Source organism: Plecotus auritus, assembly GCF_963455305.1.
Source record: "Plecotus auritus genome assembly, chromosome: X".
Lineage (NCBI taxonomy): Eukaryota > Metazoa > Chordata > Mammalia > Chiroptera > Vespertilionidae > Plecotus > Plecotus auritus.
This window is the reverse complement of record NC_137784.1, coordinates 144,657,075-144,678,788: the sequence shown is the minus strand read 5'-3', so window position 1 is coordinate 144,678,788 and position 21,714 is coordinate 144,657,075. Positions and strand designations below refer to the sequence as shown.

The 21,714-nt window shown below is 59.2% G+C and overlaps 1 protein-coding gene across 2 annotated transcripts in view; it reads right to left on the bottom strand.

Moving 5' to 3' along the window:
- BCOR (BCL6 corepressor) overlaps positions 1-21,714 on the bottom strand; it is a 39,262-nt gene that overhangs the window by 6,220 nt on the left and 11,328 nt on the right. Inside the window, exons 2-10 of one of the 2 annotated variants that reach the window (XM_080653959.1) lie at positions 15,368-15,493; positions 14,014-14,092; positions 10,263-13,106; positions 9,582-9,635; positions 8,929-9,115; positions 4,622-4,882; positions 4,033-4,275; positions 3,197-3,522; positions 2,703-2,957 (exon numbers count right to left, since the gene is read on the bottom strand). In XM_080653959.1, coding sequence (XP_080510085.1) covers positions 2,703-2,957; positions 3,197-3,522; positions 4,033-4,275; positions 4,622-4,882; positions 8,929-9,115; positions 9,582-9,635; positions 10,263-13,106; positions 14,014-14,092; positions 15,368-15,453 — 4,335 coding nt within the window. In that variant the 5' untranslated portion in view covers positions 15,454-15,493. The remainder of the gene's footprint in view (positions 1-2,702; positions 2,958-3,196; positions 3,523-4,032; positions 4,276-4,621; positions 4,883-8,928; positions 9,116-9,581; positions 9,636-10,262; positions 13,107-14,013; positions 14,093-15,367; positions 15,494-21,714) is intronic. The other variant, XM_080653960.1, reaches the window with a different exon arrangement.

Below are 21,714 nucleotides of genomic sequence, written 5' to 3'. Positions count from 1 at the left end.
TGCCAGGGCTGATCGGAGGGCACCCAGAAATGAAAGGGCAGCAGAGCCGACGGGCAAGTCAACTCCTTCCCGGGAGGGTGGCAGGAGGCAGGAGTAACACACAGCCAGGCCAGCCGTTCTGCCACGGGCTGTCCTAACGCAGCCACGTTGCTGTCGCTATGTACACAGCACTCCTCGTTTCCCCAAATGAGCATGCCTTCTGTTGTCCCATGACATGCCACAGTAACCCATGACGTGCCAGGAAGGTAAGGAAGATGGCACTGTTCTCATTCGACACTTGGGGAAACCGAAGTCCAGAGCAGTTAAACCTGAAGTTCAATGAATATGCAGTCCTGGAGCTAGAACTCGGGGCTTTTGGGAGCTGGGCAGCTGGGAAGATTCAAAAGGCCCCAGAGGGCCCCAGTGAGAGGGACGCAACCCAGCCGTGACAAGCACCCGCAGGCCCTCTGTCAGGGTCAAGTGGGCTGACTACCTTCTCCTGGCCGGGAGGGCGCTGGCCTCTAAATGGCTGGCAAGCGCTGTCACCAACAGCTGGAGGAATGGCTGAGAGACCAGCCAAGCCTGTCCACCCAATACATTTCTCGGTTTATTTTCTACCCTAGAAATGGGAGCGCTTGCCGGGCGGCCCACCCATTCCCAAACAAAATCACACAGTTTTCGTTGGACAGTTCTGTGTTAAGCGGCTATAAGCCGAATGCCATTAACCACAAAATGTAACCATAAAGGCCATAAACCCGACATTGTTAATTAATTAAATGCCTCATTAACTTTTTAAAAAACATGATTTATTCAATTCATAGAAAATTTAACCATCGCCACTAAACGCACAAGCATGTGGCTGCACATTGGCCTTTTAGCCTAAGAACCAGAAGCCTTAACTGGGAGGGAAGGTTTGAGCGTCTCTGGCCAAGCAAGTAGTCTGTTGAACATAAAACAGCTTAGCAGGACATAAAGCCCGGACGGCCGCGGACTGCACCTGACTCTTCAGCAGAAAGTAAGGACGGGAAAGACCAACTCCGGGAAAGCCCTCCCTGCCCTGGGCGTCCAAACGACACCTCTACCCGGTTAAGCAAATTGTCCCGCAACTTTCAAAGGTTCCCATTGCCACATCTCTCCTGACGTCAATTCTGCCTAAAGAAATCCTCGAAAGTTGGGTTCAAAGTCGAAATCGTTCACCCAGCAGTGAAATGTTCAACACCCAAAGCAGTGACCTGCGCAATTTACATATCGAAGCAGCCGTGGGACATAGACATTCCCAAGGTCTCAGGAGCCATCGAAGGCCTAGTACCCAAACACCATGGTCGCCCAAGCCTCCGTCCCACCGGCCCTACAAAACCCCAACGGGAGCTTCATGGAGGGGCCAACAAGGGCCTCTTGAGGTCTCTGGTGGGAACAATGCCAAGATCAAAGGTAAGGCCAGGAACCCCAAAAGCCACACACGTGGAGCACGCTGTCCTCCAGCCTCCCCTCCCCTCCCCCCCCCCACCCCCGGCGTGTGCCTTTTCTCAACCACAGACATGTTGGCGAAAACAAAGCACATACAACCAGCAACCAGGTAGCCCCGAACGAAGAAAGCGCCGTTTCCAAAGGCTTCCCCCCCCCCCCCCCCGAGTCATGCCTCAGGGGCCCGGGGCCAGGCAGCCCCACCAGGGAGGGCTCCCTGCACCTTGGGAGCCGGGCTGTGGGAGCCAGAGCTGCAGACAAACCCTGCGGCCCTCAGCCACCAGGGCCTGCCACCGGAGCTTATCCACACCTCCTCTTGCAGCTTGCTGAGCTGCGTTTTATTTTCCCCATCCAACTCCCAGAGGGCTGATGCCAGCATAAAAAAAATGCCTTTGCCCTGTGGGCTATTACATCACAATTTCAACTGACAGGCGTGGTGGGGGAGCCGCTGGGGCAGAGGGAGTCATCTATCTCTCGGAGGTTAGCTGTGCAAAGGGCAATTCCAGTGCGAGCCCAGCCGGCCTGGGAGAGGGGGTGGGGGAGGGGCGGGAGGCGGGGGAGGGGCTGGGCTCCGGAGCCAGACTGTGGGATCACTCACTACCTGTACAAGTTGTCATTTAACCCCTCTGGGGCTGTTTCCTCATCGGAGAGCGGGATAACATTAGCGATCGCCACGGGAAGAGGTGGAAAGGGGGAAATGAGTGACTGTGGGTCATACGGGCTTAGAAACCCACACGCTATCTCGCTTTGTATATTGCTACAGCGATAGAAGGCATGCCAGATGGAGATATGGGGTGAGGGCAGTGACTTCGGGGCAAAACCCGAGCTCCCCTCATCCTCAGCCCTTGGATTCTCTGTCATGCTCAGAAAGAGGGCTCAGGTCTCCCCCACCCCCTACCTGCAGACATTTCCTGCCCGCAACCCAAAACAGAGCCAGCAACTTCTCTCCCCCTTGCTAATCAGAATCCAAAAGGGCTCATTAAAATTCCCCCAGTCGCCAAGCCCTGGGTTATGTCAGATTTCATATCAGAGATAAGTGAGCGGGATGGAAGGATGCCAAGCAGCCTGCGTGCCTGGACAAGGACTGAACATCAGAGGTCTTTCTTTTCGCGCCGCGACAGAACAGGCCACCAGAGAGAGCCGGCAAAGGAGCCGGCGACTCCCAACCTCCTGCGGGCCACCCCACCTGGCGCCGCTCCCCCCTCCCCCACCGTCAGCAGCCAGGGGGCTGGGGAACCCAGGGCCCCAGGGACACTGACCTCGTAGCCCAGGCGGGCCGCGCGCTGCAGGAGGGTCTCGCCCGCGTTCTTATTGACAATAAGTCTCCGCGCCTCGGGGGGCATGGGGCGTGACTGCGTGGCCTCGGGAGGGGAGCTGGAGCGAGGCAGCTGGGAGGACTGCGACGCTGGCAGCAGTTGTTGCAAACGGTCAAAGGGCTTCTGGTCCTGCTTAGCCGGTGACAGATCGTAGTCGGAACTGGACTCGGGCCGCTTTCGGACTCTCCGGACGGTCACCTGTCACAGAAGCAGGCAGCGCACACGTGTTAAGGCGGGCAATTTCCCGCTTTGGTTTGGGGGAGGGGTGCTGGGGGCAGGGATTTCATTCTCACTGGTTTGACACTTCACTACCACCCAGAGCACATGCCCCCCACGATGGGGCAGTGACCCCGGGAACGGAGTGCAGGCATAGGAAAGCTTTGTCCCCAGAAGCAGGTGTCCCCCTAGGCCCAGGGGCCGGCGAGGGGCAGAGGTACCTTGCCGTCAGCGTTGTCCACGTAGTAGTCCCCAGGCAGCGGCAGGCTGCGGCGCGGCTCCTGGGGGATCAGGTGCTTGGTCTTGCACAGCCTCTTCCCGGACGGCTTCTCGCCGCCGCCGTCGGTGTACTTCTGCAGCAGCGCGGCCTGGCAGTCCTCCTCCTCGTCCGTGCACAGCACATCTGTCTTCGGGTTTTCTTTAATTTTCGGATGCTTGGCAGGCGGCCTCGAGGCTGGCGTGCAGCTTGGCTGAGTCTGCTTTTTGCCGCTCACATTGGTGGATGAAAGGCCCTTCATGGGCGGAGAGCCCGCGAACACAGGCAAACCTAGATCCGGCGGGGGCGAGAGGGGGGAGACGCGGGCGTTACCGAGCTGCAGCCGGTGCGGAGAAAAGCCCATTGTTAGCGGCCCCTCGCCAGAGTGGCTTCGGGTTTTAAAGATATACCAATTCCGTTTTCAAAGCATTAATATTTTAATTAGCCCCCATCCAGGCATCCAATAGGTTAACCCACGAAACACTGGTGAGTGTCTCCAGGGGCCGGGACAAAAGGGCAGAAGCCCACTCTGGGGGGGCTCTCTGGCTCCCACCCCACGGGGCCCGGGAACCTACACCGTCCCCAAGGAGGGCCAATCCGGGTGCTCAGGACCCGACGGCCACTCAGCCTCCCGGGTGAGGAGCAACCCAGGAAGTCCAGCTGCCTCCTCTCAGCTGAGCTCCTCACTGTACATTCCAGAAGGAAGTACCGGGGCTGGAAGGACCTCAGGAAAGCACCCCCTGAGGCCGCTCAGGTCCCCCTCGAGGGCCCTTCCCCCGCTCCGGGGTGGCCTCTGCTTACCTGGCTCATTGTCACTGGACTTGAGGGCCTCGTCCGCCCAGCTTCTGTTGCCTTTGGTCTCTGCCCTTTTCCTGACAGGCTTCTCTTCGGAGAGGCTATTGCCCTGGGCAGTGGCCTCAGGCTGACCGGCCTGGGTCACTTCCTTCCTGCCCTGCCGGCCAGGTTTGCTCTCTGCTGCTGACACCTGCTGCTCCCACTGCTCTCTAAGGTGCAGCAAATGGCGTCGCTTTTTAGGATGCAGCCCTGTTAATTCAATGCACACCTTCAGGTTGGCCAGCTCACTATAATGTGGCTCTTCTAAGTGGTTAGAGGAACTGTTTGTCATTTCCCTCTCGGGCCAGTCATCTAATGGAGAAATAACTACAAATTAATCAAAAAGCCCCCCCGGGAGGGGGAACCAACTGTCTTACCCATCACTAACGGGGGTGGGGGAGGGGAGGAGGGGGGGCACTAGCTCTGCCTCTGGCTTTGGGGGAGGGGGTATGAGCGGGTTCCCCAGGGCTCTAGGGTAGCGCCAGAAGCATCCATTGCACCACCCCGTGACGCCCCGGGGGCCGCTACGCAGGCAGCCGACGCTGACCGCGCTCACCTTTGGAGACCCGCCTGCGCTTGGCTTTCAGCAGCGGGTCCTCTGACAGCTCCTCTCCAGGGGCCTCCGTGTGGGTGCTGTCACCCGAGGCTTTGCGCTTTCTGTCCAGCTGCAGGGCGGGGCTGCCCGGCACATCCGCGGCGGCCTGCTCGCCGGGCGGCTCGCTCACGGGCTGCCTGTCCGCAAAGTACTTCTCCAGGGACAGGTCCTTGTTCTCCGGGGGCTCGAAGGGGTCGTGTTTGTTTCCAACACCATATTCGCCTGGGGGAGGGGGGGGGGACAGCGACACAGAAATGAAGGCCCCCAGGTCACCGTGAGAAAGCAGGATTGGGGAGCAGGCAGGCCAATGATGGCGATCAGGGTCTTTTCTCACAGAGGATGGGTGACCCCAAAGCAAGATCCTCTTGGGTAACAGGGGAGATGGTGAAGGAAGAGGGATGGGGGAGCGTTGGGGACCGGGGAGGCTGGGAGACCAAGGGCACTGGGAGGAGGGGTGTGGCCCACACACAGGGTCAAGTTCAATGTCTAGGAACTCCACCTGATCCCTCCCCTCTGTTCTCTCTCACACACACCTCAGGAGGAGGGGGAAGCGCATCGCTGCACCAAGGAGCTGCCCCCATGTCCTGTCCAGAAGGAAATCTAAGCCCCCCCCCCCCCAAGCCCGGCCCTCAGCAACGCCATGCACACCCACAGGACGGAGTCACCCCCCCTGGCACTCCTCCGTGGCGTCCCTCACAGGCAGGCATCTAAGGACCTTCCCAAGGCAGGATGCCACCCCTCTCTCTCTCCGCCAGGTCACCCCTCTGCACGCGAGGCCAGCACTGGCTGAACTGCTCACTGCAACGCTGCCTGCGCCACGTCTGCTCTTTCTGCTCCACGTGGCGCCCATCCCCGACCGGCTACTTGGCTGTCCTCAGTTTTTGTCACACACAAACAATTCCCAAACCACCATGGTGATGTTCGGGTGCTCCCCCCAACGGACCTGCGCATCACCGGGGAAGGAGCGTGGTACTTCGATAACACTGAGCTAATGACACCATCCATATCCATTTCCGGGCGAAATCAACACACTTCTCACACGCTGACCGCTTCCAATGTCACCTCCATGCTGACCAGCCCTGCTGGTCCCCCGCTCAGCCTTCTCTTGGGGGCATTCCCGGGGTTCAGTGGCAATCAGTCGTGGGGACAAGTGTCATCCTGGCCCTGGCTAGCCTGGGCTCTTAATGCTGGGCCCCGTAAGAGGGGCCGTGGGAGCCGCGTCTACTCTCGCAAAGGATCGGTGGGCAGCACCCCAACACAAAGCTGGCAGAGCCACAGCTCACCCCAATCTTCGGCCCGTGCAGCGCGGCTGCGACTCTCTGTGCTCCGTGACCCTCTTAGCGGCTCCGGCAGTAACAGCGCCGCTTTACAGCCGGGCCCCCTTCAGCTGTAAAGCGGGGATATTACCGCGAGCCGCCTCCCGGGCGGGCTTCATAAACAGGCCCAGCCGCCCCGGGGAAGCCGGCAGAAATGGCTCTAACAAAAGGACCCCAAGCCTCTCCTTCCAGGCGGAACCGCAGCCCCAGATGTACGACATTTAAGGACAAGTGCCCTCCTAGTCACACCATTCGACTTCGCTGGTCCACTCGGCCATGCCAGGGAGCCCCGGGGAGGGCCTGGGGACCCGTGGGAAACGGTAAGGGTTTTCTTAACCACCACCACGTACAATCTTAAAGTGTACTTCCCCCCCCCCCCCCGCCCCCCCGCTTTAGATAGGAAAGATGTTCAAACCAGGTGGTTGGAAGGCAGAGGTGACAGGGTGATGACACACGCCTTTCAAGGCCACGGTCAGGCAGTGACTGGGCCCTCCCCAGCCCGTCAGGCTGCCTGGGTGCCGAGGGTGCCCCTTCAGCCCCCAGGACGGGGAGCCAGCCACGCACACGCCTGCCATCCCCGCACGGCCCGAGTGGCGCTTCCGGGCAGGCCACTCCGGCCCTGTCCCCAAGGGGCCCTGCAGGGTGATGTCTGTGGCTCCTCCTGAACTGTCCTCAGGAACCCCGCATTCCTAAAGCCGGGGCTCACTGACATTTCCCACCCCCCCACATAAACACATACACTTTAGTTGCTTTCTTCCCCATTTCGTACAAGGATTGTTTCCCAAACGGAGTGCATCCACCCTTCCCCATCCTCTAGGCCCCTCGGGCAAAGAGCCCAGTTCCCCGCTGACTCCAAGACCTCACTCAGGCCAGGAATAACCCGCAGGAGGGCCCTGACCGCCGAGACACGCATGGCCGCCAGCTCGGGGCCGAGGCTCCAGGTCGCATTCCTGCGCACCGCCCTGCGGCTCTTACATGAGTCTCTCCAACCACAAGCCACAGGCTCGCCCTGGAGGCCAGAGGAGATGGGGCGATAGCTGCTCTTGGCCCTTCCACAAGTGGGAAGCCATGTGCGCTCGGCCACTTGGTGTAAAGCAGATGTGATGTGGCCGTGTTGTTTGTGGTTTAACACTTACTTCATCCCTGCAGCCTGGTCATATGACTCAGCACATACATCCCATAATTTATCATTGTTATGCCATAGCATTATTTCGCAGCAGCATTGCCATGGCAACATTTACAAGTCACCGTGGCAACAAAGCACCCTCGCCACTGGTGAGCCAGGCCCGGTGAGCCCCGTACAAGGTGGGAAGGCTGCCCGTGACCGAAAGTCCCTCCTCGCCAGTAACCACAGCGGCCCCAGCAAAGGCTGAGCTTGGGAACACACTGTCTACGGGAGAGACGCAGCCATCTCTGGTCCCAACTCAAAGGAGACAAGTTTCCCAGCGAGAAGTTTGGTGAAGCCACTGAGCAGGTCCTGGGGCTGCGTCAGCCGAAGGACTGGCAAAGGAGACGTCATTCCACATTCGCGGCGAGATGGACGCACGCCTCCTGCCCGCCCCATCCTCCAAATGCCACTGATGGTTTCTATTCATAAACGTCCAGGGCTGAGGGCCTCCTGACTCATCGGTTGAACTTCTAAAATAAAAACCTCACTCAGCCGCCTCCCTCGCAAAGAATGAGTGAAAATCCTGGTCATTGTGCTTCAAGTTCATTCACCTTCCCTGAGCCAGCCCCTCCGCGCAGGCTGCACCCACCATCTTAGAAGCTCCTGTACCCCCTTTTCTGACCCCTGCCTGCTCCAGCCCCCACGTGCTCAGAGCTCGGCTCTCAGCCACAGCGCTCTCATGAGAAGAGAACCAATGGGGGGGTGGGGGTCGGGGGGGGACCAAGCCCACATGGGCTCAAGCCACAAGGGCCGGAAGGAGAAAAAAAGTCCATAAGGGTCATTCATGTGCAGCTGAATGAACCCAGCCCGCTGCCCCCTATCTTTAAAACTGAGCCGCTCGCCCTCCCCAACCTTTTCCCTGCCCCCAGGGGCCATTCCCACTCCTTCATCTTCGAAGAAGCACCTGCCCCTGAGCCGGCCTTGCCCACTTCCACCAGGAACAAGGACACCTTCACTTCCACCAGCAACGGCAGCGCCCTTCTCCTGGACGAACGTAGGACACATTGGTCCCGGTGTGGCCTCCCCAGAACCCCGGCCACAGGCTGCTGCTGGCCCCAAAGGTGAGCTCTCCCAGGCCACAAATCCTCCCAAACCCCATCAGGCGCCCCTGAACCAAGTGTGCGGAGGAATGGCAAACCTATGGCATTTAATGGCACAGAGATTGCACCCATCATCCCGGACTGTCCTGTCTTGGGGCGGGATTTTGCACCCACTCTCTCAAAACGCCCTCATTCCCCATCACCAACGCATTGGGCAGAGAAGTCATGTGAGCAAACCCCAAAGGCCACGGCAGCAGAGGCCCAGCTGCTGGGACTGATGAGTGGCTGGAGGAAAGCACGAGCTTCCTCTCCACATTTTGCCTCCAAAACATGAAACGCTCTCTGTCTAGTGGGAAGAAGCCCTTCATTGACACGGTGTCCTTGCATTGCACGGTCGCCTCCCAACGATGGCAAGCACGCCCGCCACAGAAAAGGAGTCTGCTCACCCCACTTAAACAAAACCTCTGCGTTTGGGAGCGCACAAGCCCTCTCTGTTCCAGACCAGACTGTCCCTGCGGTGGCGGGAGCCACTTCTGGCTGGAAGTGTCATTCCGCTGCCACAACAAAGAACATCCATGCGCCACACCTTACACTTAGCCTCCGGCTGCCGTTCCTCTGCTATGCTGTACTAGACTGTTACTAACTACAGGGAACAGTCTTCCATGGGTGCCCCATCCCTGGACGCCAGAAGGTTCAAAAGGCTCCCTGCGCGGTCCCCCACACAAGCCACGCGGGGTCACTTACATCTCTCACTGTTATTCTGGTCAGCAATGGCCTCCTCCAGGGCGACCAACTTTGGCTTTTTGTCCTGATTTCCTTTCAAGCTTTCCCACTCGGCAGGGCTGAACTTGCACACCTCGGGGTCTTTGGTTGTTGGGTGCACACCTTCTCTCTCTTTCATCTCCAACTCTGAGAAGCGCATCATTGCACGCTAGAAAGAGAACGAAGACGGAAAAAAAACACAACACCTTACCATAAAAGCTATTTCATTTGCCTTACCTTAAAGGAAAGGATTTTCAAAGAAAAGTGTGCCCAAAACCAACCACAATTTATGATACAACTGAGATATTTTAAAATTTAACAGATAAAAATTTAAGAGGATCTATATGTAAGTAGTCACACATTCTTTATCCATAAAGCCATATGTATAGATACGTATGCGCTGTGTATGTATAGCCATACATACACTATTGCATAGAGACAGACATTCTCTCTGGAAGGTAAATAAAACAGAAAACACAACGCAAAGAAAACGAAAACAAAAACACAACAGAAAAGAAAAAGTGCACAATGAATAAAGACGACCATGGCCCACAAACTTCCCTTGGTATTTGGAAATGAAATTTAACTCAAAAGGTTTATGGAAGATTCTAGTAATAAAAATTTGAAGAACTGACCTCACAGTAAGCAGCGGGTAGACATAAAATACTGTCCTCTTGTAATCCTTCCATCTATGTAATTAAAATGGGCACTCAATGGATCATTTAGATAACTTCATCCATTTTTATAAGCATAAACTAAATTTTTTCTCTTAACATTGCACAAACAATTTGGCTTTATTTATCTTTTAATTAAAAGTAAAATATCTTAAGGAAATTCCTATACAACATCTATCATTCACTAGCAAGTTAAATACATCCTCTATCCCTTAAAGCGAGCTTTTCTGTTTTTGGTGAAAAAAAATTGCACGAATCCCACAGACATGCGGCTGCTACACACCTCTACGAAGTAGCGCGTAAGGCATTCTAGGCATATTCGTTTAACGTACAGTAACGGCAGAGAAATTAAAGCAACTGATAGGTAAACGTCATGCAGTCTCTAGATAGCCTTCACAATCATTAACTTCCTTTATCGGCATCTGAGTGGAGTTCTTAAAATCTACAGAATAACCTCAAATAACCAGGCACACGAACCTCCTCCGTGCCACCCCTCACGTCCCCTCGCTAGCCACCTTGCATACATTTAAATTACCATAAGCTTCATAGCCACACCTGCCCTACCAGGCCGCCCCCCGGTCCCTTCACACATTAAAAAGCTGACAACTGGTCAAGTCCCTGAGATTCGGGTGTGGGGCTCACCTGCAATGCCCGCTGCTCCCGGCTCAGCTGACTGGAGTCTGCGTACAGTTCGGTAGTGACACACTTGAATCTGTCACCCACGTAACCAGCGGAGTTGGCGATCCTCTTGGCCAGCTTCGATGGCTTCGGTTTCAGCACTTTGCCATCAGACTCTGCCTCCTCAGCTCCATCTTTGGTATAGGTGGGGGTGACGTCCACGCTGGGTGGGGCGCCGCCCACACAAAACGGTTTGGGGTCCTCTTGGGTTTTACCAAAAGTTACAGCCGGGCCATCGCTCCCTAGTGTCGGCTCCAGGAACGGGGCGGAGACCGGCACCCCCAGGCTGTCCTTGCTGGCGCCCACTGACACGCTGTCCTTGCTTAAGCCGAAGACGGACTGGCCCGGGGCCTGTTTGAAGGCATAGGCTTCATGGAAGTCACTGATGCGCCCCAGCTCCTCTCTCAGCGCCAGGAAGTCGCGGTGCGACTGCAGGGCCGGGTCGGCCGGGGGCTTGGCGGGCTCGGCGGTCTGGCCGATGCTGTCGGCTGCAAAGGCGGGTTTGGACGCGTTCGTGTCGGGTTTAGTGTCTGACTCTTCCCGAAGGAGGTCCACATAGACGAGCTTGTCGCTCTTGATGACGGTTTTGCTTGGATTCCAGCCGGGGCTGGGCTTCAGGGTCTTGTCGGTGGGGACGTCTGGGTGTAACTTGGTGCTGCTGGCTTCCAGCATCTCGGAGAAGCGGCTCCGGAGGGTCGGGTCCTCGTAGCGGCCTCTCTCGTGGGACCGGGACCGCCTCTCCGGCTTCTCCTCCTTCGTGATCTCTATGGGCGTGTGAGGGATCAACATGGGGTGCACCATGCCCAACCCCAGCGCGTCCTGGTAGGTCACAAACTCCGGCCGGCCGGTGGGCAGCCCGTAGGGCAGGCCGGGCTTGGGGGCCAGGTGCCCGGGAAAGAGACTGCCGTTGGGCAACAAAACCGGGTGAGGGTACACAGGTCCCTTGCCGTGTAAGGAGAGGGGGCTGATCGCAATGCCCTCGGGCGCCGGGTAGGGGAGGTAGCTCCTGGGGTAGGGGATGGGTGGGGACCTGAACGCCTCGTTTGGCGAGAGGAAGATGGAGCTGGGCGGGAGGCCGTTCTCGCTCGCTTTGAAGCTCGGGTCCGGGTTGCTGGCTTTGGCGCCCTTGCTGCTGGCCCCGCTGTGCTTGGCGGCCGTGGTCTGGGGCTGGCCCACGTGCTGGATGACGGACGGCGTGGTGTCCACGGAGCTCCTGCTGGTCTTGCCGCCATCGGCGTTGGCGTTGGCGTTGGCATTGGGGGCTGGCGACGCGGAGGCCGGGCGGCCCGCGCTGGATACCGCCCCCGAGACATTAGTGACCACGGTGTCGGTGCCGCCCATGCGGGGGCAGGAGGAGCTCCGCTGCTGCGGGATGGCCCAGTCCAGGGCCTTGTTTTTGAGCGGCAGGCCCTTGCCACCGTTCTCCTCGCTGGGGCTGGGCCCGGGCACCACCCAGGACGAGGGCGCCGTGCTGATGATCTCGGATCTATAGATGGCGCAGCCGCTCCCCGGAGGGGACAAGGTCTCCTTGGGCATCTCGCCCCCGGCCAGCACGAGGCCGCTCGCGGCTCTGCTGTGGACCAGCACCGTGGGAGCCATCTTCTTGAGGTGCTCGGCCTTGGACGCGTCCGCGTCCACCACCTTCGAGGACAAGTCCAGCGGCTTATCGGTGACGTCTTTGGTAATCGTCTGCTTCTCCAAGAGAGGAGGGGAGCCCCCGTCCTTCCTGTCCTGACCCGCCGTTTTCCGAGTGTGCCCAGGCCCCGGCTGCGCGCCGTCCGCCCCCTCCGCCGCCTTCGGGTACTTGGCGAGCCTGGCCACAGGGAAGTCTCCGCTGACCGTCATGTATGGCTTCGACAGGGTGATGGAGGGCGACGTGGAGATCCGGGCGTAATGCTTGTGGAACTCCGAGTAGGTGTCCACTGTGGGCTGCGAGGGCAGGTGGACTCGGGGTGAAGGCCGAGGCGAGGGCGGCAGCAGGAGCGCCGCGTCCCCGGGCAGGCCGCTGCTCACCGGCTTGGCGGACGGCACCCGGGGCTGCTTGCTGTTCTGGATGTGGGGGTAGGCGTGGGAATCGACGGGGTTCCCCGGGTTGACGCCCATCTTCCAGGGCAGGCTCTTGTCGGCGCAGTGGACCAGAGGGGGGATGGCCGGGGAGGCCGAAGGCGTCGAGAGCCTCATGGGCGAAGCCAGGGACGAGGGGATGTGGGGGCTGACGTAGTGGGGCGGCGGCAGGTAGAGGAAGCGCTCCCCGTTGGTGCAGACGGGGGAGTAGAGCGGCTGGGCCAGGCTGTAGGACTGCTGAGGTAGCAAGGCCTTGTACATGTTCAGGGGGTACTTGTTTGGCGAGTCCAGGAAGGGGTAGATGGCTGGCGTGGCCCCCTCCATGTAGGGGTTGACCCAGGGCAGCCGCAGGTAGCTAGCACCATTGATGTTGAGAGGGCCCTGCTTGTCGCCGGCCGGCCGGTCCAAGCCCAGCGCCTCTGCTGGGGGCACGGCGCCCTTTTGTATTCCGGGTGGCGTCTTGTAGATGGCACTGAAGCCATTGGGGGCTTTTCCTGAGACGGCGGAGGCCTCCACCGTCTCGGGGGTGTTGGGTTTGAACTGCACCTCCGGGTTTCTTTCGGAAGAGAAGCCGAGGCCGCCGAGGGAGCTCGCGGCAGCCTCCCGGCCTTTCTCGGAGCCCAGGCCGCACAGGCTGGAGTACACGATGTTGCCCGGGACCCGGAGCCCTTCCCGAATGAGGCCGCTGCGGTCCATGCTCAGCGCCGTCAGGCCATCGATCCGATGGGCAGTGGTCGCGTCCACCTTCGCGGAAGAACACGGGTGTTACTGAGCCATTCCGGTAAGCAGCCCGACCGTCCCCAAGAGAAACCGCCACCTGCTCAGTCACACACCAGGTGCCTCAACATCTGAGCAGGAAGGGGGAAAGGGTTCCAGGGTCTCCGGCCCCCTCCCCCCTCATCCAGAACCCTTTGCTGCCAGTTCCACTAGCATCCTGAAAGCCCAGAAGATGTCAATCCCTTTAAGACTCGAGGCCCACACATGATCAGTCACCTATTAACTCTGGAAAATTCACCTTCTCAGCAAAAAAACACGCTGCCGCAACTGAGACACACTAACTCCACGCCTCTCAGCGCCTTCACAGGGTCCAGAACTCAGACTAACCCTCCGTGGCCTGTTGGGTGGGGGCGGGGCCGTGTTCACTGGGTCTTTCCTGGATGCTATTTAACATAACAAGAAACAATCTTCAGCGGAGGACTTTAGATGTCTCATTTCTAAATCAATAAAGAGGCCAGGGGTCAACCTGCGGTTGCATCTTTTGACTTCCTCTCCCTGGTGTCTGAGAAGCTTGTGCGTTTCGCATTTTACTGGAAACGGACACCCTAAGGATCTACTCGGAGGCTGGCAATTTCTCCGCCTGGGAGCACGGATGTGGCATGCAGCTTAGCGAGGACAGGCTGCACATTTCCCACCAGGCTAGGGGACGTGGGCATGAATGGCAAGCATGCCGGAAGCAGCGCTCGGGGCCACGGACCCGAGGGGGGAAGAGATGAGGCGAGGGCCCAGTCCTGCGGCTTTCTGCTCAGCCCTGCCCTGACACACCAGGCTCCACCCCCACCCAAGCCCGTTAATGGTATGCAAATTAATGCACGATTGATTACAGATCACTGCGACTCAGATAGCACATCAACAGAAGCCATTCATCTCTTACCACGTTGTGGTTCAAGGGATTTTCTTCCCTCAGTTCCAGTCTGGCCTTTGAAGCGTCACCATCATTTACAGGAATTTTCCTATGTGAAAGGACACACGACTTCATGAAAGCATTCCTCGCTTAAGCCATCACTCACAGAGCGCCCCCAGAAAAGACCCGTTCCTAATAACTCCATTGTTTTCCAATTGCCCTGAAAAAACATTCCTCCCCCACGGCCCATACTGCAAGGTGTCCCCAAATGGTGATCGAACTGGACCGGGGAAAACGAAGGCAGGACAACAGGGATGGGGGATCACAAACGGGACCCCGAGGTGGGTAAGCCGCAAATTAAGCACAGCCGTTCCTCCAGCGCAATCTTTTCTCCAGAGATGCCAAGCAGGCCAATCTGGGCTCTGCTGTCTTGGACGACCCTTACAAGGTGAGGACAGACGCTAGCACACCGGTCAAGCCCAAGGCAGGGGACAGACGGCTGGAGTGTACCGGCCATAGCGACCACTTCTGGGTTACCCACAGGGGCGGGCTCTCAAAACTTTTCCCCAAAGTTAGGTCCCATGTCCTCCGAAGCTGGTTTCCATGGTGATAATGAAGCCATATTTGATTGCCTTTATCAAAACGACGAGGGATCAACACTAATATCATACAAATGTCAGCTGCGCCCGGCTCCAGAGGCAGCCCCATGTCTGTGCCAGGCTGCGGCGCTGCCCTGGGACTTGTTATCAGGGAGCATCGATAAAGCAGGCGCCTGGTGCCAACTTTATCCCCAGGATAAAACCGCTGACAAGCAGCAGGAGAGTTTCATCATTACCCCGAAAACCAGCTTCGATCATCTGCTTAGATGTCTCTACCCCACACCCCAAAAATCCCTAATTAGGAAGCTAACAAAGCCGTCAGCTGACTGAACCCAGGAGCCAACCGCCACGCGGAATGGGCCGCCCAGGACGCCTGGCAACGCTAAGCTGAACCGAAGCGAAGGGTGGCTACCTCCCCAGTTATTCCTGCGCAAACTGTTTGTTTTAAAAGCACATCGAATGCCGATCCACCTGGGCCCGCACTCCTGACATTTCGAGTTAAAGCAGCATATACACTGGGATTAATTCTCCTTCATAAATATGAAATAATAAATTAAGAACGAAAGTGCACTGAACGGCCGCTTTAGGGGCTAATCTTTTAAAGGGCGGCGATGCTTCGCTGAGCTGGGTTGCCTGTTAAAACTGTAAATCAAGGGCCGCCAGCGAGGCCGATCTTTCGGGCCCACTGTGGCTGTGAGACAGCCAGGCCTGGGCTGGCTCCGGGGCAGCGGAGACCAGCGTGCATCCCGCCCTCCCCGCCCTCCCCGCCGGGCGCGGGCGCTCACCTGTCTTCGTTGATGCCACACATGCGGACCCGCTCGCTGTTCATCCAGCTGTGCACGTTCCCATACAGGGGGGTTGCAGAAAGCATGTCGTCTTCTTGGATGGCAGCTTTTCTTCAAGCGTCTAGTCTGTTTAAAACAAAACAAAACAAAATCCCAGGAGGTTGAATAAGGAGCCAAATAGGAAACGAGAGAAGCCCTCTTTCTAGGCAATCCCCACAGAGCGCACACTCGGGGAGGCAGCCGGTGGCGGATGGGCTGCGGATGGCACACACCACACCCGATGGCACACACCACACCCGAGGGTCCGGGGAGGCGAGCGGGTTAAAGCTCTACCCCACACCATCCAGGGTGGGGCCCCTCCCTGCCCGCAGGCTGGCCTCCTCGGCCTGGGCCCAGCCTCTGGATCCGGGCAGGTGGCAGGCACAGCAGCCCATGCCGCTCTGAGCTTCTGGGGCTGTGTGTGGGGGGGTGCAACTTCCAGTTCAAGGGTTAAAGAGTCGGGGGTGGGGGGGCTGGTGGCCCACTCCACCCCAACCCTAGATTAGATTAAGCACCGAACCCGGGTGGTTTGGCCTGGGAGCTGCAGGGGGAGGCGGCTGAGTAATTCAATGACGCCTGCTCGCTGGGGACACAAATCATTAGTGAGCGAGCGCACAGGTCTTAGCAGCCAGCCCCGGCTGCTGGGCTGCAAGCCGCTGGCACCCTGGGAGCAGCCAAAAGCCACCTCCTGGGAGGGGACGGCTGCCAGACATGGGGGGGCGGGGAGGAGGGAAGCACCTCTCCCCACCCCCACTTCCTTACCTCCTCAGCCCCGCCCCCACCCCCACCCCCACCCCCACCCCCACCCCCAGCACATTCTAGTTTGCTGCATGAGTGAAGGGTCAGGACAAGCTGCATTTTATTAACAGGATTATCACTGCGCGTGATTTATCCTCGTGCAGGATTTTAATTGCTCTTCGGAGGTTGAGCCGTTTCTTTTGACTGCGCTTCAGCCCATATCCTGCTGTTAAATGCTGGGTTAATAAGTAGGGGAGCCTTTAATGCCTGGGACCGATGGCCCTGGGCAATTCCCTGATCACAATCGCATCCCGAGGCTCCGTCGTCCGGGCAGGCCCCGGCGTCTCTCCCCCAGCCCCAGACCACCGACGCGAAGGCCAGCAGAACTTTTCCTCCTCCTTCTCCCTCACACACCCACCCACACAGTTTCCGAAAGCCCAAATGTTCCCTAAGTCGACACATTTCCTTTGTTAGCAGGGAAAAATATGCAAATGATCGTTTTTTACACTTTAGCGCATAAAGCCTGCCGGGTCGCCTGGGATGGAGGCACCGGGTCCGGATCTTTTCAGAGTCACAGAGGGTGGGGGTGGGGAGCGCCGGGGAGGCCTGAACCCACATGCCAGGCTGTCCTTGGGCATTGCTTTGTCCCAACCAGGCCTTTTGTCCAGCAGCGTAGCCCCCCCAGCCCCTAGACATACAACACTGTCTGTTCATCAAAGAGCCACGGGCGTGGGCACACGGCGCAGAGTTCAACAAGGAAGCCAGAGGAAGGCGGGGGCCATCTGCAGAAGGCGGCGGGCCTGGCGGCGTCCCGAGGGGGCTCTTCCTCGGGGAAGCACCTTTCTTCATAGACGGGGAGCTTCCAAAGCACAAGCCACGCCCCCCGCCCCCAAAAGAGTCGGACTCAGGCGTTGAGGAAGGGTCTGCGGAGGCGCATGGGCTTTTGGTCCAAATAATAATATCTGAGTAGAGTCGGACCAGGCATGTCCCCAAGGCTCCTTCCAACAAAAGGAAGACATCGTGAGCGGCCTGATGTGGAAGGTGGACAACATTCCTCGGTGCCGGTGTCCTTGGCCATTGGCTGAAGCAGTGGGACCGGACCACGCCACCCCTACTGTGTGCCATGCTCAATGTGGAGCTGACTGAACCAAACCCCACAAGAAAAGGATGTGGAAGGAGCAAGTGTGCGCCTGCGAAACTTCATCGCCGGCATCCGTCTTCAAAACCGGCCTTCCCTTGCACAGCCCCTCCCTGCACACCTCCTTAGTAGCCACTCGGTGACAGGGCCCCCGACACCTGGCTGAAGGCAGAGGAAGGGAGGGGGGTGCCCCCATCATCCCCCAGTTCCTTCCTTTAAAGCAGGGGTCCTCAAACTTTTTAAACAGGGGGCCAGTTCGCTGTCCCTCAGACCGTTGGAGGGCCGGACTATAGTTTAAAAAAAACTATGAACAAATTCCTATGCGCACTGCGGGCCCGGGACGCGTCGGCTGCTAAGCAGGACAGGCAGCGGCACCCGGCGGGCCGGATCCATGTCCTCAGCGGGCCGCCTGTGGCCCGCGGGCCGTAGTTTGAGGACCCCTGCTTTAAAGGGCTTTGCTGACGAAGGGCGGCCTGGACTTGGTGGGAAGTAAACGCAGCTTAGGAACCTGGGTCTTTCAAAGCTTCTGCCCTTTGCCAGGCTCGTCCTGTGGGGTTTTCCGTGTCCCTGCTGCTCAGATAAATGACCCCGGGGCGCCAGGATGATGTGTGTCACACACAGGGTCAGAGGGAGTGTCGAGGCCCAGGACACCCACAATTCAGCGTCACCCGTGTGTGTGTGTGTGTGTGTGTGTGTGTGTGTGTGTTTAGGGGTGACGCTGGCAGGGGGATGGGCAGGGATGAACACGAAGAAGCAAAAAAAAGACGGGGGGGGGTCCATTGTTGGATCCTGCTGATTACACACACACACACACACACACACACACACAATCTGTAGCTGCCCCATGAACTTTTTGTGAACTGTTTAAAAGTGGAGGTCTGTTGAACAAACAGCGGCGCCACTGCCAGCCATAATTTCATTGCAACAAGCTAAAGACTTAACTCTTCAGGCTCCTGGCCCAAGATGGAGCCGAGTGGAAAGGGCCAGTGAGCCATGGGCCCGCCTGGCACCCGGCCCTTCTCAGGGTAACAGACAAGGGCCCAACTGCCCGGCAGGGACATCCTTGCCAAAGGCTACACTGTGTACCCCCCACCATCCCACCATGACGAAGAACGGGACCCCCCCCCCATCTCTCCGGGATGCTTTACTAGGGGGACGGTGGGGATAAGAAACCAGAAGAGAATAAGAGCCAATCACCCACTCTGGATCACCCGCGCTGCTTCGAGAAGCGGCTGTTGATGTAGTTGGGACTTTTTTTTTGTTTTAGCCTTGGCCGTGGATGATAAACAGGGCCACATATTAGAGGCTCATCTGCCCTTATTTCTCAACACCCCCACCTCCCTCCCGGGCAGCTCTGCTTCTCCAAGTGCCAGGCTGTGTGAAGTCACTCAGGAAAGCACTGGGCAAGCAGCAACCTGTTCGCAGTGCGTGCTGCGGGCCTCCACCCAGGCTCGGGGGTTAACCCTTTTCCCAGGAGTGGAGACAAGGGCGCGAGGCTGCGGGACGGGGATGAGGACGGAAGGTGGTCCGAAGAGGAGGGCAGGCGGGGAGGCCGGGGAGTTGCTGGAACACCGGGTCTGGGGAGAGACCTGGCTCGCAAGACGCAGACGCACACCGAGGGGGCCTCGGCCTCTCCGGTTGGCGGTAACTGAAAGCACCGGACAGGCTCGGGTCTCCCTCACCAGACGTGGGCAGGCATGTGCTCTGGAAGCCCAGAGCTATGATTCGTGTCTGAGCCTGGCCCGGCCCGGGGAGAAGGGCCTGATTGGCAGAAAGAGGTCAGAGGGACCACCGTGCCACCACCATGCCACTTATTCCTGCCGCGAGGGCACCATTAGGGACCGAGGAAAAGGAGAGACGCTTCTCTCTTCTTTAAAGGTGAGCTGCCCTCGCACAAAACAAAGAGCAGGTTGAAGAAGGAGAAGGCGCCGTGGCGGAGAGGCGGGATGGCGAAGGGAGGGAGGCGGCACAGACCCCGCTGGCACCTGTCCGTGCTCCGCGCCCGGCTCCCCCTGGCGCCAGGCCACCTCCCAGCGCCCCCGCCCGCCCTCCAGGTGCCCATCAGTTAAGTCTGCACATCACGCTTGTCAAGTGGAGCAGACAGAATGGAGACCTCGCCACCGAAGCGTCCCACTCCCGCGCTCCACGGGCCCCTGCCCAGGGGCTCCCTCGCTGGGCACCCTTGTCCCGAGCAGGGACCCCCCGGCCCGCGTGCAGTGGGACCCCCTCCGGGAAGGGGTGTCCCTCACCCCATGGCTGTTCTCTGGAGAACATGTGTGCCTCTGGGCAGGTGGCCCTCATCTGTAAACACTCGGCACATGCTTCCCAGGGGATCAACCTGCCCCGTGGACTTGAGCTCTGCCTGGCAATCGCCGGGACAGGCCGCGTTTCACCCCATTAGACAGCATCTGACTGCGCTGAACGTGCAGCGCAGCAACCCCAGAATCGCAGGCTGAGGCGGGGACAGGGGGGGCCGGGCCGGGGAGGGTGACCTTCAGCAGAGTGGTGAGGATTTCGGGGAAGCCGAAGCTCCCCCTAGGGAGCCCTTCCTGGGGCAGCTCCAAGTGCAGACGGAGTGGAGTCACACACAGGGCGCTTCTCTGCTGGCGGGGGTGGGGGCGGGGCGGGGGGGGGAGTTCCTATTTTACATGGGGGGCTCTGGGCGTGGGAGAGGAGAAAGCTCTCCGGATGTGCGGTGTCGGGGCGGGTCCTCCTGGGTGTGCCTAGCAGCAGGTAGCTGGCACCCCCAGGCTGTTCCCCACGGTCGGGCCTCAGGCTTCTAGGGCCTGGCTGAGGGAGGTCGGCCCTCCTGCCTTCCATGTTGGGGTGCGGCGGGGGGGAGCGATCCAGCCTGCCCAGGCGCTAGCTCCTGGCACACTCCCAGTCGTGGCGCTAGCCTCCGGGGGCCTCCCCACCCACGCCCCAAGTTTTGCATTAGTAATAGACGGAGCTGCGGAGCAAGGGGTGGGGGAGGAGAGGAGGGCGGGGCACTCCGGCAGCCCTGACCTTTCCGAGCAACCAGAACCTTCCCTCCCCCCTCCCAGGCCCGTGGGTCAGAGGAGAGAGCCACTAGGGTGGGTCAGGAGTGAACTTGGCCCTGGGGGCGGGGGGGCGCGGCGGGGGCGGGGGGGGGTGCGGGGGCGGCGGCGGCGAGAGCAGCAGGGGCGCCCCCTCCCCCGACTCGGCCCCGAGCGCGATCAGTCGGCAACAAAGGGATTTTCTCTCCCACCGCACACACCCGGGCGGCTCCGGGCTCCCCGCCCCTCCCCGCGGCTCCTCGCGAGGCGGCGCGCACCCGCTCCCACGGCGCGACCCCGCCTGGCCTTCCACGAAACCGCCCCCCGCCCCCCATCCTCCCCTGACCTGGATTAACCTAACCCCTGAGCCCCGCACACTTCTGGGGTCCCCTTTCCCGAGCCCTCGCTCGGCACCTCCGTTCCCCCGACACCGAATCTGACAAAAAGCAACTTCGGGAGGGCGCACAGGAAAGCGAGGGTGTGCTGCCTGCCTGCCGATCCCCCCCCCCCCCCCCCCGCATCAGCCTGGGCTCCCTCCTGACCAGCCTGGAGCGTTGCCTCCGTGGACCCCTCCCCCCAAGATGCAAGCCAAGTGTAGCCAACTGTAAAGATGGAGGGGGTGGGGGAGCCCCAGGATGAGGGGGAGCGGCTGTCCCTCTGCGGCTGGCAGCCCAGCCCTGCATTCCCGCCCCCCAGGGAGATCCACCGCCTGGGGTCAGCTCAAGGGACCGTCGCTGGAACTGTCCCCTTCCCGCTGCCCATCCAGGCCACTGCGGGCTTTTTGTTCCTTTCACTTTCTCTCCGGCTGTGCCACGCAACCACGTGTGTTTGCAAGAGGGGGGCCCATTTGGAAGCCGGCGGCCTCCCCAGCAGGAGGAGGCTCAGAACGATCGGGAACCCTAGGTTGAATGCAATTAATCACTTACCCCCCTCCCCCCCCAAAAAAAATCCCACACCCCCTCCCTTCTGTCTAGTCTCTACAGAGCTGGGTTACCACTTGGCACTGATACAACCTGGGGGCAGATCCAGACTAAACGATTCACACAACTCCACAGGGGGTGTCAGCACACCGCGGTCCCCACCAGGGCTTAGCAGAAATGAAGCCCACTTAATGCTCCCCCCCCCCCAAAGGAACGAGCCACACCATAAGGCTCTTAACAACAGCTACCATCAGCACACACAGGAAGCACAAAGGAACTTTTTACGAATAAAAGATGCATAAAACACAGGGTCCTGTGGCCTGCACCCGCGTTCCTTGCCAATTGTGTGCTGCCTGGAGGTCCTGGGAAGGCTGGAGACAGAGGGTCAGGGGAGGAGAGGGGCACCCACTTTCTTTACAGGGAACAATGGGAACCCCGTGTCTGCTGCTCAGCCTTGGAACTTGGAACACCCCCAAACAAAAAGATGGGGGCCCG